The following is a 14275-nucleotide window of genomic DNA, read 5'->3' on the forward strand; positions in this document are numbered from 1 at the left end:
ATATTCAGAGATTCATAACATAACCTTTAGTTTTAAGCTGTAAAGGCAAACATTTGTGAAAACCTTACTTTTTTGGCCTCACATTGGATACATGACCATTATTATATGTTCAGTTAGTAACTCTGATGTAGGGCATATGCTTTACAACCCCCATACAATATGTCCCAAAATACAGTACTTTTGTACACCCAGCTTGTTTTCTTAATGCTGCAGTCACACTAGGGAAAACCATGACTGCAATCATGTGCAATGAACTTGCAGTCTCAGTCTTTAAAATGGTTCCTTCAAAGACAGCGACATGATGTGTGATCATTACATTTAGTCATCATTTTCAAAGTGACTTTGGTAAATCAAGAAGTATGAAATAAAATGGCAGTAAGACAGAGTCAGCCTGAAATTGAATGGGTTCAAGTTGCCTATTACATGCTATCTGTTTGTGATAACACAGTGATTAATTATGATACATCGCAAAATCTGTTGCCTTCCACAGATAGAATAAAAGAATCACATTAAACAGAAATTAACATCCACCGCCTGTTTCAGACTCCAGCCAGAACCTCAACAGCAACAAAAATCCTGAAACTCCTCCACAAATAGTGACATGCTTGCTGGAAGTTGCAAAATAACATTCACACTCACAGCCTTATTTCTGTATAGACATATATACATACAACTATCTGACAATCAGTTGAGTCCCCTATAGCAAAGAGACCCACCACAGATGAGTTGCTCTCATTGGTGTAGACTGCCACAGAATGATTGCTTTTTCTTTTTTTTTTTATAAATGAGAAAGCAATCATTTACAAACCTTTGCCAGTCTTTTCTTAGTGTCAGTCCAAAGCAGACCAGAACTGTTTGGAAACAAGTTGCTTCTAACTAGGTCTTGTTTTCAAGAGTTGTCGCTCTGAGTTTGAGGGTATTGAATGCTCAACCTTTGGGCGACATGGTTGCTGGTTCAACAGATTGTAATCGGTCACCAAATGTGAAAACTTCAATGCAATCACCTGGCAACCACCGATTTATTCCAGTTGTAAGGAGGTCGCAGTCCTATTTTTACTCTAGGGTGACTGAGCCATGAGTTTTATTACTTTTAACTATATTTAGGTACAAATCCTCAAAGCGATGATAGTTTCATCACTCGTAAACATGCAGTTGTGCATTTCTGTCATTTAGTCACTTTCCATTACCTGATGGAAATGCAAAGTTATCAAAAGAGTGATATGTGCTGAAAATAGACCTGATCCTCAAGTCATCTATTCTCAGCACGTCAAAGAGCAGACTTTCACCCACACCTCGCCTCGCATAGTCTCATCTCCTCTCACCTTTGAGTCTACTTGCAATGCTCTGGGAATGAAAGCACCAAAGGCATGAGGGATGGGCAAAGAGCAATTGAAGGTAAGAATATTGCCAACATACTGTTAACGTAGCTTGCAGCAGTCTTTGGACTGCCCGGAAATATAGAGATATACAGGCTGTTGCCTTCATTTACCATCAAGGCACTTCAATTTTATTTTTATAGCCCAAAGGGGGCTTTGGGCTATATAAGGTGTACAGCTATAAGGGGGCTTTACAAGGTGTACACCTTGCAAGACCTCTATCCCTAGGCCCTCAAATCAAACAAGGAAAAAGTCCATTAAACCTCTTCAACAGAGAAAAATGGAATAGCAACAAAGAATACATCCCTCCTTCAGGACAGAGAGATTTATGCAAGAAATATCTCCAGAAATAGAGAGAAGTGTTTACTTCTAAATAAAATGTCAGCTTTACCAAGAAAAGCCAAAGATTAACAACAAGGCCTGTTTTTATTAGCACAGAGGATTTCACTGATGTATGTGAAACAGGTGCGCACACACTAATGAACGCAGTTGGAATTCAGTTGTGAAAATAAAGCAATAAGAGAAAAACTCACATTGTTCATGTACTCGCTCAACAAGTCTTGAAGGGCCTGTCGAACGGCGTTGCATTCAGCCACGATCCGTTCACGGCGGTCATCGCGTGTGCACGAAGAGTCAGCCATTAATGCAGCGCCACTGATGATGCTCTCTAAGCGCTCCTCCAGAGACGGACGGAAACGAGCCTCACTGAATGTCAGAGGGTCCAGGATGATCTTGTTCTGTAGGTCAAAAATGTAGAAGGTCAGGACAGTAATCCAGGCAAATCGGATAAATGACTCACCACTGGATGACCAGTTCCAGAAACTGTACCCAATGACAAATGGCAGTTCAGCTTTTAATCACAGACTAGTGTCTAGTGTCTTTGACACAGTCCCTGGGGCACAAGATCGGGATGGAGTAAGTTGAAAAGAAAAAGACAAGGAGCAGTACACTGACCAGCCACTTTTCTGATTAAATCGTGTTTATCTAAATACAAAGGAAATATTTTACCTCAAGCACAGCATCAAATTTCATGAAAGTTTACAACAAATTTAGGCTTTTGTTCATAAAAGGTTTTTCAAATATTGAGAGCACAAATAAAATGAAGCTGCATTTCTCTCATGAAAGGGAAGTATCCCGTCAAAAAACCTCAAATTCTGAATGGGCTGCCATCACTCCAGCAACAATCAGCCACCATGACTAAGTCAGGCAAAGCCAAGAATGCATAAAGAATATCTAACACAGGGTAGCTCGAGTTCATAAATTTAAAACAATACCCCACCCACATTTCTCTGAGCATAAGACTTGCTGAGGCTACCGAGGAGGTAACTAGGAGAAAGAAAAATTAGTGACCTAAATGTCAAAACCTTAGCATTTCAAAATCTTAGACTTTATCCTCTCTTTTATTATGATCACTACAGAAATAGAGCCCAGCTTTACAGTGTTGGCTACAATGTGAATAATGGAGTAATAAAGTCATTTATTTTAATGATGCCTTATCTTGTATTGTTTAAGTCAGACAGATGGCAGTACCCATGGTCAGTGAATAGAGTCGTGTATCTACAAGACAGCATTTACCTAACAGCCATTCCAGTTTAGTCTTTTGATCCTAAGGTGCTTTGGGTCTGCATAAAACTCAGAGTTGCTTTTATGCATCATCTAAGCTTTAAATAGCTCTAATGTAATTAAATGTGACTCTGTGGTATAGATGACCAGTGTTGGGTTACTGCAAAGAGCAAAGATGCACTTTTCAGTCACTCCAAACCAGTCTGACACTGGGATAGAGTGACAATGTCAAGTGGAAAACTGATAGGGAATGCTGAGTTACGGAGAAGCTTCCTATATTTCATTGATATCTAGATGGTTCTATTCTTAGTTTCTCTCTGCTTCTTTATTTTTTGTTTAGTTTTTGAGGTGTTGTTTACAAAGCTAACTGCATCAGCATTTTGTGAATCCTGATCTATATCTGGATTGGAAGCATAGTCAAAAAAATTTTTAAATGTCATCTGACTCTGAGTGAAACATAAACAAAAACACTTGAATCTAAGTCTCATTTCTTGAGGGGAGATGTGTTCATTTATTTGGGAAAAATAAACCATGTATGGCACACAGAACTATTTGTCTGACAACAGCGCTATTATATCTTTGAAAATTTCACTATTATCAAAGGTTGCTGCTACATCTGGTACTTCAGATTAAGTTAATCAACTTTATACAGGAAAAACGCTCCATATTCCTTCATCTCACTTGTTGTGCAGTGGTTATTATGCTGACATTCATATCAGAAATTAGAGCTTTAAAATGGGAGGCAAGAAATGCAACAAAGCCCTATACAGTGACGGTCTCAACATGAAAAGATGCAAAGAAGAAAATAACATGAATGGAAACTGAGAACATTCCTCGAGGACTCCAGTGAATTGTTATTCCACACATGGTGTCAGGTTGCAATTATCACTGGGAGTTGGGAATAGGCAGAGTAGAAATAGCAACAAATGCTGGGCTGACAAAGGCTGGGAGGATTTCAAGGTAATTGGCAATGGCTAAAGTCATCTTCCAGAAACTCACAAATGTGACTGATAGTCCCTAGTCCCTTAGTGAGTTTCAGTGTTACACTTTTCTTCCCCCCTTTTACCTAATAATCACTTACCCTGTTGTTACTGCTTTGCTTCAAAGCCCAAAACCAGCGTGTAAGTGAAAAATCTTTAGACAAGTGCGCACAATTATAAATAAATATTAATTAAAAAGTATTAGAACACAATCAAAAACTGCAAACTTAAAATCATCCAGATACAATATTTGTTTCATCAGAAAATTCAAAAAGCTACCAGAACACAGAGGAGATTTTGTCTTTCTGGTACTGCATTCAGGAACCTATCAGAGCGATATGTCAAAATCTTTAAAAGTTTCACACTTCCTTGAAGAAGAATCTTGGCATCATGCTTGGTAAAATGTTTCCTTTAATTCCTCTTATGACGTAGTTATGTTAAACTCCTATAACACTGCTGACAAGTGTTGGCTCCTAATACCTTCTGGTTTCCAAAAGGTCTGGAAAGATATAGAAGATAATACAGCAGCATTTTCATACAGAGCAGTCAGAGAGTCCTTACTGCAAGTTTTATAAAAGAAGAGTTCTTTTTTTCTTTAGTTAATTATACACCAGTCTCTTGAAGTCTGTAATTCTATGTGAATGTACCACTGCATTTGACAGTATATCAAGACCAGAGGGAACCTTATATTTGCCCCACTGACAGCGAGGCTATCGGTTTGACCCCACTTTAGGGCATGAACCAGAGAGAGGGCACATGCCACATCAGCCTTTGTCAAATATGCCTTCCAGAACTTTCCAGTATTTGATGACAACTGCTTTTTCTGAGATAGAAGTTCAAAAAAGTCCTGAAGATACCACTGAAATGCCTCTAGATGCCACATTATAGTTCAAGGGTTGTGTAGTTGATTATTATGGTGCTTGACAAAGCTCTACCCACAGTGGCCCATGAGGGACATTAGTCATAACCCACTCTGTGATCGATTACCCTAATGAAGTGTGTCTGACTCAGAAAAAGTCCCTTATATTGTCCCACAGTGGATGCCAACTAAAACAGGTTGATAAAGAGTGTGATAAGTAACAGTCGCTGGCACACTTACAGTAACACTACAAATTGTCAGCTACTACAAAAATTAGTACATGAATGTGAAGGAATTTCCATATTATACCCATACAGCAATGCTTTTTCACCATCCCCATCTGTTTAAGAAATTCTACATTACAATATGGAAACTCTTGATTTCTTGGCTAGTTCAATAGGTATCCAATAACATTTCATCAGTTGTGTAGCTTCTGCAAGATGTAGTCCAACAGACTTTTGACACCTTCATTTGAAAGACAGTTGCACAATGCTCATACACTTTTTGTCAAATTCCATATGTTTACACTTCAGGTTCATGTACATGCGTGGCATGTTAAGTGGAAATACTTTAGGTTTCCATTAGAAAGGCCAAGAGACCACTGTAACATCTGGTCACTAGGGAAAAAGGTGTATTCCCTGCCCACCTTGCAAGTGGTTGTTAGCTGTCGCTGGGTAAAATCTGGAAAACCCTCCTTGTGATTGCTTTGGTTATTGGCAGATTGTCACAATTGCCTATAATTTGCATGGAAGACACCAACATATATAGAAAGAATCAGTGCTAAGGAAACTTGAGAAAATCTGACACAAACCAGAAAGGGGAATGTTTGCCATCAAAGTAAAAGCTGTGCCTTAAATCTGAAACCAATTTATTTCAAAAGGCAGCGCTTTTACTTTGAAGGTGAATGGTCGCAATTTTGAGTTTGCATTAAACTCTTCACAGTTTCACTACCACTTAGTGAATAGCCAGGGAGTGTTTGCAGACTTCTGATAACTGCTAGCAATAAAAGCAATTATGACAGCAAGTGTCATCCCTATGTGTTATCTTGAATGGTCTCCAAGTCTGAGTGACTGGGGCTTTAGCAGCCAACTTACAACAACAACTTATAACCAATCAGGGAATACTCTTTTTTTTTTTTTCCTAGGCGAGGGACTGGTGGTTACCAGGAGGTCGCCAACCAGTCTCGCTGCCTGTGGCCTTACATACATATTACATTGATTGATTGCCATCTTGGTTAATTACCAGAAATGTGATTTCATGTTGTCAGTGGAAGTTAGCTAGCAAATTTAGTATTATATGCAGTCCACAACAAATTCATTACACCATTACTGAATATGAGGGTTGAGTTGCAGCTGCACAAACAGCTAAATAATAATGGTTAATATACCAAAATGATTTTTTATTGTTTCTGTAATGGTTAATCTACCACTATGTGCAGAGTCTTTAATCAAAATGATATGTTTAATGCTAAATTTTTATAATTACGTTGTTATCCATGAATATTCAGATTTACAGTTTTATGAAAAAAAGCAGAAAAATATGGTAAGGTAGGTTATTAGTTTTTGATTAAGGTGATCAATTACAGTTATTCACTTACACTACTGAATAGAAAAAATTGTTTTAGTGGTTGAATTTTATGCTTGATTATCTCCTGCCTTCTGAAAAATTCCAATGTACCGGCTTAAATTAGGATATAAAAATATGTGATATCAGTTTTTTATTAGCCCAATAACTAAGAATATAAGTTCTAGATTTGACCAGGTTCTTCACAGATTTCTGAGGTATTTGTATTTTCTTGTTTTTATGACAGGTAGTCTAATAATTTTTTAAGCACTGTATATGTGTTAGATTACAGATTCCACAGTTTATAAATACTCATGCTTGCTTTGCCAGCAAGCACACAATCAAAGCTAAACATTTATTGCTTTTGTTATATTGTCAGAAAATTTTAAACACGTTGTGTTCAGTTTAAGACAACACTTGTGTACCTTTTCAAATTTAAGTACACAGCGTATTTAGAAAAGACAGAAGGCACAGAAGCACACTAATTAGTTCACAGCCTATGACCGTGCAAACAGACAGTTCTGACATGAGTACAGAGGCAAAAAAAACCCATTATAATCCAATTAAAGTTGAACCCTGATCATGTGTATTTGGTTGAATATTATTTCAACATGATTTGATATTCTTTAGTAAGCTAAACTTTATAGTGCTGAATCTTTTAAAAAAAGAAAAGAAAATAGACCTTAGTAGAGTTAAAATGTCTAACAAGATGCATTTGCTGTACTGTTGTGCAAAGAGAAGATGGAAAAACCTCTGAGGAAAAGTATGCATATAGCTTGAAGATACAACGAGAGAGAAGAAAAATGCAAAGCATTTCATCGCAGTTAATAGAGGAACGGCTACAGAGTTGTATAACCGAGAGGATTAACATTTTTTGTTTTAGCAGTCAATCTGGACAAAGTCATTTTTTGATTAAAATGTGAAAAGCATTAATCAAATAACGACGAGATAAAACCGCAGCTTTGATATTTTACAGAAGATTGATTCCAGATTTGAAAGCTCAACTACCTGAAAGTCACTTACTTAAATTCAACCAGTATTTTCTCATCAAACAACTCACTTTTATAAAACTGCCTTTTAACCTCATAATGTGAAAAATAAATTCTTATGCATAATTATCATGCAGGTAATCAGATCAAAACACAGTAAAAAAAAAGAATAATTTGGACCATGCATCCGTGTGTAATTATGTTCAATCAAAAATTATCAGTTCTAACTGAAATTTAATCAAACACTGCGGTGCACAACTGCAGCCAACTGAATCACCAAATAGTGCTCATTCTGTTGGAGTCAGCTCTTTCATTATAACTAAAATCACAAGTTGTGGGTACTTTTTTGTCTTGTAAAGTATTATTAAAACATTTTGAAAAGCTAAATACATATTTACAGAGCCATAAAGTAGCTGTATTGGTTCCCCATATTAACGTGGTACACAGAAACATACAGTATATTCAACTATTTTTCATGAAATTGTCATAGAGTGAGTATTTTAACCATTTTGCTATGATATAGCCACTTAAGTACAAATTACTTGAAGCGTTATTGGACTTAGCGATTAGTAAACCTTTGATTTTTGTTTCTTTTTTAAAGAGATTCATTCATATCACATAGTGCATACTAAAAATATTTCACTTTTTGAGAGAATACGTCTCCCCATGATCCTTGGGTACAATATGTTATTAAGCTGAGTGGAATTTTTCCTTTTTGGTGCAATCACACTTTGCTTTGGATCATAACGTAGCCTAATATACTCTAAAGGGGAAATATGCAACTTAATAGACCTTAAAAATAAAATATTAAAGCATCTTTTAATAACCAAGACATGACAATCAAAGTAAAAACAGCGTAGTGACGAAGAAAAAACATTTAAAATGCTGTTAAGGGAACAGTGTTTGTATGAACCATTAAGCTTGCTTTGTCCATTCTGATTAAATTTTCACAATGAAACTTGTATGGAACACATGCACATGTTTGTTAAAGCTTGGACAAGACTGGAATTACTGTAAACACTGCTCAAAACTACAACAAAAACTATTCCAAGTGCAAAATGGTAGAAATTCAGAATATTCAGACAACAATCTGACTCTATTCTCCATTTGTCTTGAATACATGAATATTCTGAGCGATGATGTTTACTTGGAAATACAATGAAAGAAGGCAAAAATGATTCAGGGAAAGAAGAAGTAAAAGCACTAAAGATGCAAAACTATTTTCCACAGGAAATTTACTACTTTCCCACACACATTTAGACGCAAGCTATTTCTCAGTGGTCAAGACATCTTGATTAATGATTGTACGTGCATCCCGCTGGTTTAATTGTGTCAAGTAAGTTTGAATATTACCAGCTACACCTGAGGGGGAATATCAAGGTTCTGCATATAATCAACTTGATTAGGGAAAAGAAATAACAACTTTCAGTATGATCAACATTTTTACATAATATTAACAAATTTATTTCTCTGTGGGCAATCCGCCCTTAAAATATGCCTGAAACTCATATTCAAATGCATGTTTTCTGACTGTTTATATCATTCAAGCTGTCAACTTTCCATCTTCGGTAACTCTACGCCTGACTCATTGCAAGTGTAATTTGTTCCCCCGGGTTTGCACTACTTGATATCTCATTGGTTTTCTGTTTGCTGCCTTCACAGATTCGCAGAAAAAAATGATGCCTCAATTCACCCCAGTTCCAGTCTGCTATTCCAGGCTCATACATATCTGCCATGACATGTCTGGAGACAGAAGTACAAAAGTAACTCCATCCATTGTTAACATCAAGGTAACATTACTATGACAACCTCCGAAACACCGCATCATAAAACGGTATGACGAAAGCTTTTTTTTCTTTTCTTTTTTGTCTTTTTTGAGGCACATTCAAGTATCGACTGAAGGTCACCAGTCTTTGGACAAACGAAAACCCATATGAGTCACTTAACAGGTCCAAAAAATAAAAAAATAAATAAAAAAATACAAACACTAAAGCGTTGTCCTCTATTATGATCTTCGGCTGTGACGCTCCTGATTCTCGGGCTCTGGGTACAGCATGTATTCAAAACTCAGTTAAATTATAAGTGTGTGTCTGAATGTTTATTAATGTAGCAGATGCACACAGACAGAGTCATAAATCATACAGTAAGGTAACATAAGAAAGCCAACGAGGATGCTCCCCTGGCTGGGCGATGGTAGCTGGAGCAGTGCCAAGGCTCTCTTGAAGTGGCCTGTGATTGTGGAACTACAGTAAGCTGTGGGGGGAAGCTGACAGTTTCTAATACTTCAATTTATCTGTGATGCTCGGGAATATTGAACGTTTCTCCTTTGACCTTGTGATCTAAAAAACTTTAGAAAAAAAAACTAATTTGTACATCATACTTTTTCTGCCAGAGGAGGGTCATTCGTCTCAAAAAATACATATTTTTTAATTTAATTAACCATTACCTTTTAAGTGTCTTTGCTTTTTAAAAAAACAACATTCCCCTCTGATTCCAAAACATCTAAGTGCTCTTAAGGCACTTTTTTCCCATGAGATCCCATGGAGTTAAAGTCATTAAGGCCAGTGAGCAAACGACATGTCAAATGAAGCTTTTAGAGGAAGCTCAAGCAGTCACACAATTATCGTTCTAATTTCCTAATCACCCCAGGTCTCTGCCTCTCAGTTATTATCCAAAGAACTCACTAGTTTATGTTAATAAGGCTGTCTGTCAAACAGTGATCATCCTGGCTGAAGGGTATTTAACTACCTAACCTGTTGCATCTCTTTGCTGTCACTTAAATGCATGCCCACCACACAGCCACATGTGTCAAAAACCGAACTGTAGCTCCCCAGAGTTATGTCTGGAACAGCTTAAATTCACAAGGCTGCACTTAGACAAACAGATTTCATCCACAGGTTAATGACACATATTGAGTTAATACTCTTACTGAGAACTAACTTACTACCTGTTTCATTTGTAGTGTTACCTTATAATCTTATAATCTATGACGACCTTATAATCCTTTCTACTTTTACTTTTTCTTTTTTCTTTTTTTAAATCACTGTCATACTTCCAAGTTGCCAAACAAGCAAGAGCAGGTCTGACAAATGGTTATTTGACAGAAATGAGTGGTTATTTAAAAGAGGACGAATCCCAGGGGGTCATCAGCAAAGGCACACCTGCCATCTTCCCCTCTAATCTCATTTGATGTGTTTAGGAGATATGTGGAATCAATGTTTCTGGAAGTCATGTTTGTCCCCATTATACTGGAAGTCCAGTAAATAAGGACATAATTAGATCTTGGTAGGTTACAGACAACCATTTTTGTTCCAAAGATATAAAAATAAAGAATTTTTTTTAAAAAGAAAGAAAGAAATGGAACTGCTCTCAAAACTGATAATAATGTGTGGAAACAGTTCTTGCATGATTAATGATGGTGTGATTTTTTTTCCTGCAAAGTTAAAAGCTAATTGGATAATCCATAAGCTCTGAATTACTGAAAATTACCTTTTAACTAATTCAGCATGTAAAGGGGTGTCTTCGATTTGCTGATCCTGGCTAGCAGGAGAAATTCACTGCAGTTTATTATCATAAAAGGAAACCATTCATTTTAATTGATTAATGGCTTTGCATGCATTTACACACACTATATATTTAACTTTATTACTTTTTATCTTACAGGGCAATTTTTTTTATTTCCAAAAAAACATTAGTATGAGCTTTTTGTTGAACATATACGTGTTAGTATATATATCATATGCTGTCATATGTTCGACCCCCCTTTCCTTCAGAACTGCTTTAATTATTTATGGCACATATTCAGCATGGTGCTGGAAACATTACTCAGATATTTTGGTCCATATTTAGCTGCTGCACGTCCATGATGTGAATCTTCTGTTCCACCACATCACAAAGGTGCTCTACAAGATTGAGATCTGTTGACTGTGAGAGCCTTTTGAGTACAGTGAAGCTCGTTTCAGATTATGTAAGCTTTGTGACATGTCAAATATCCTGCTGGGAGCAGATATTCAATTCAATTAAATTTTATTTATATAGCGCCAAATCACAACAACAGTCGCCTCAAGGTGCTTTATATTGTACAGTACACTTCAGACCTGTCAGTGAGTACACTGGTCATAAAGGGATGGACATGGTCAGCAAAAATACTTCCTGTGCTTTAGTGCTTAGTTGGCACTAAAGGGCCCAAAGTGTTCTTGGAAATTCTCGCCAACACCATCACACCACCAGCAGCCGGACCTGTTGATTCAAAGAAGGATGAATTCATGTGGTTTACACCAAATTCTGACACTACAATCTGAATGCCGCAGCAGAAATCGAGACCATGAAATACTCAGATCACCCCGTTTGGTACCAACAACCATGCGACGTTCAAAGTCTCTTAAATCACCTCACGTCTCCATTCCGATGCTCAGTTTGAATGTCAGCAGGTCATCTTGACCATGTCTACTAAATGCATTACCAAAGCAGGTAAATAACAGAAGCCTCGCAGAAAAAAAACATGATAACGGCTATTCAGTTGACATTGATACCAGTCTTCAGGTTTCACGTCCCTTAGAGAGTCTCATTGTTGAAAGTAGTGATTATGTGTGCTTTCTAACAAAAGCAAATAAAACAAATACCAATAAAGTACAGGGAAAACAACTGCACATCAATCAGCCTGCTGCGATTCGCAGAGGCTACAATAGTGCTTGAGGAGCAGAGACGATTAACTGACCTCTAGCCCAGTCTTAGCGAGTCTGTGTTACCCATAATATCTTGTTACAGAGATCTCCCCGTCCATCTCAGGAGCAATTTCTAAATACCTGTGACAGTGGCCTTCACAGTTTCGCCGTGGCCAAGATGATAGTAAGGGAAAGCGCAGACAGTGCCATGACCGGCAGCCAGGTCTTTCTGTTCACTGAAAGAACAGTGGGAATAGAAAATAACAATGTAGCACTGCATTTCTGTTATCTCATCATCAGGTGTGGCAAACCTTTTTCTTCAGGGGTTCATACCCACCTGCGAAAGCACACCTGAGTGCTCTTCACACATTAACTGTTAACAGTATAACTGTTATGTATAAAGTTGCCTGTTTCCACAGCTATCGTTTCATATACAAGACCTTTATGTTACACACATGGGGTCTGCGTGTTATTTGGATGACATTACCCCCTCAGCCAGGGGGCTTCTGTATACTGGTATTAACTCTAGCCTCTGACTGTCTGCTCCATAATGAGGGGAGCATTGAAGGAGATTGCATGATCGTGGGTGTAGGAGGACATGGGGTATAATGTTCCCCACCACTAACTGTGCACAGCACATGAAACAAATAGAATTCTAGTGCACTGATGATGCACACATACACATTTGTACAGGCACTATAGAACACTTGGAATGCAGAGATGGTGGATGACGAGACACCTGTTTCGTGGCTTTGGCCGTGAGACCCCGTGGAGCTGTTGCAGCTGCGAACAGTAAGAAGAATGGTATTGGTACATGTCAGGAAAACTCAAGCAGATCCAATTTTCAAAGACTACAAATTAGCTCCCCTGACTTTGCCAGTGTTACCAACATGCACCAACTAACAAAACATAAAAGAAATATGCCACAGAGGTTCCGGGAGCTAATTATGTTCATCGTAGCTTACTTGTTCCTTATTCATTAACCACTTTACTGCTAGTATCATAATAACTGAGGTATTGCTAAATTGCAGATATTTAACCCTAAAACTTTTGAGTCTGTATACTTTGTTTTGCTCTCTGCTCGTTTAGGTCAGAAGGGGTCACACTTCATATGCAGTGTGTCAGATTGAGTGCCCTGTGTTTTAATGAGTTTTAAGATCCGGTGAGGTCTCCAAATTTTCACAGCAAACAGAGGAAATTACCTTACATACTGAAGACACACAAGGCCAGATTTACTAGGAATGGTAAATTAATGGGAGGTCGGAATGGCAAAAATGTGTTGATGAGTAGGGATGGGAATCGAGAACCGGTTCATGCAGAAAACTGGTTCCCAGTAGTCCAATTCCTCAGAATATTTAGTCTGCCTGCCTATCGAGCCCGCTTACTGGTTCTTGCACTCGCGCTACAATCAGCTGATTCCAGTTCTCATGTCATTGCATCAAAGTAATGTAACCAGTAGTATAGCGAATTACTTTTTCCCAGAAGTAATTAAGTACCATACTGCATAACTTTTAAGAAAAGTACTTTATGCAATATGTTTCATAATTACATTTTTGAGAAACGACTCGAACACTGATCACAACAAACATGCACAAACATTTGAACCACAGCATAATAATTTCTTTATTCCTGCTTAGCAATGGCGGTGGCTCTCAAAACAGAGCCAATGAGGATCGATAAGTGATATCGATAATGGAAACGGAATCATTACATTCTTATCAATTCCCATCCCCATTGATGAGAGTGGAGAGTTCTGCGGGTGATCGACTAATAATACACTGATTTATAAACAAAAGACACGTGTTCTGCCTTTTATAACTTAAACTAAATATTACGGTTGTAAACTGCCCTAGAGCTCCCTCTAGTGGCTGCTTTGTAATATGGGTTTGGTTACTTTGGGAAGGGAAAAATGAGAACGTGAAGAAGAAATCAAAGATGGCGGAAAGTGATGCCGAAATGTTATCGTTCTAAGCTGATACGGACCTTAAAATGTTGTTGCCTTGGACAAGATATGTCTGTAAGTAGGAGTGACGATAAAATAATTATTATCTTTTGTTTTTTGTAAAAATGGTACGATAATTTGTACATTTGAAAGTTTCATCTTGTTAGCTTGCAGTAAGAGTGTAACAAGCTAGTTTACAATGTTAGTTAGCTAATACAGTATTTTGTACTTTCAGTTTTACGATGGTCAAAGAGAAGGCAATGGTCAGAGGCCATTCTTCAATAAAGGAAAATAAGTCTGGTTACTGGAGCATCGTTATCTCGCTGTCTAGCTGGTGAA

General features: G+C 37.6%; 1 protein-coding gene across 1 annotated transcript in view; it reads right to left on the bottom strand.

Moving 5' to 3' along the window:
• Positions 1-14275, bottom strand: part of ctnna2 (catenin (cadherin-associated protein), alpha 2) — a 326489-nt gene that overhangs the window by 227497 nt on the left and 84717 nt on the right. Inside the window, exon 7 of the mRNA XM_063476233.1 lies at positions 1910-2113. Coding sequence (XP_063332303.1) covers positions 1910-2113 — 204 coding nt within the window. The remainder of the gene's footprint in view (positions 1-1909; positions 2114-14275) is intronic.

This window comes from Pelmatolapia mariae, linkage group LG6 (assembly GCF_036321145.2).
Source record: "Pelmatolapia mariae isolate MD_Pm_ZW linkage group LG6, Pm_UMD_F_2, whole genome shotgun sequence".
NCBI lineage: Eukaryota > Metazoa > Chordata > Actinopteri > Cichliformes > Cichlidae > Pelmatolapia > Pelmatolapia mariae.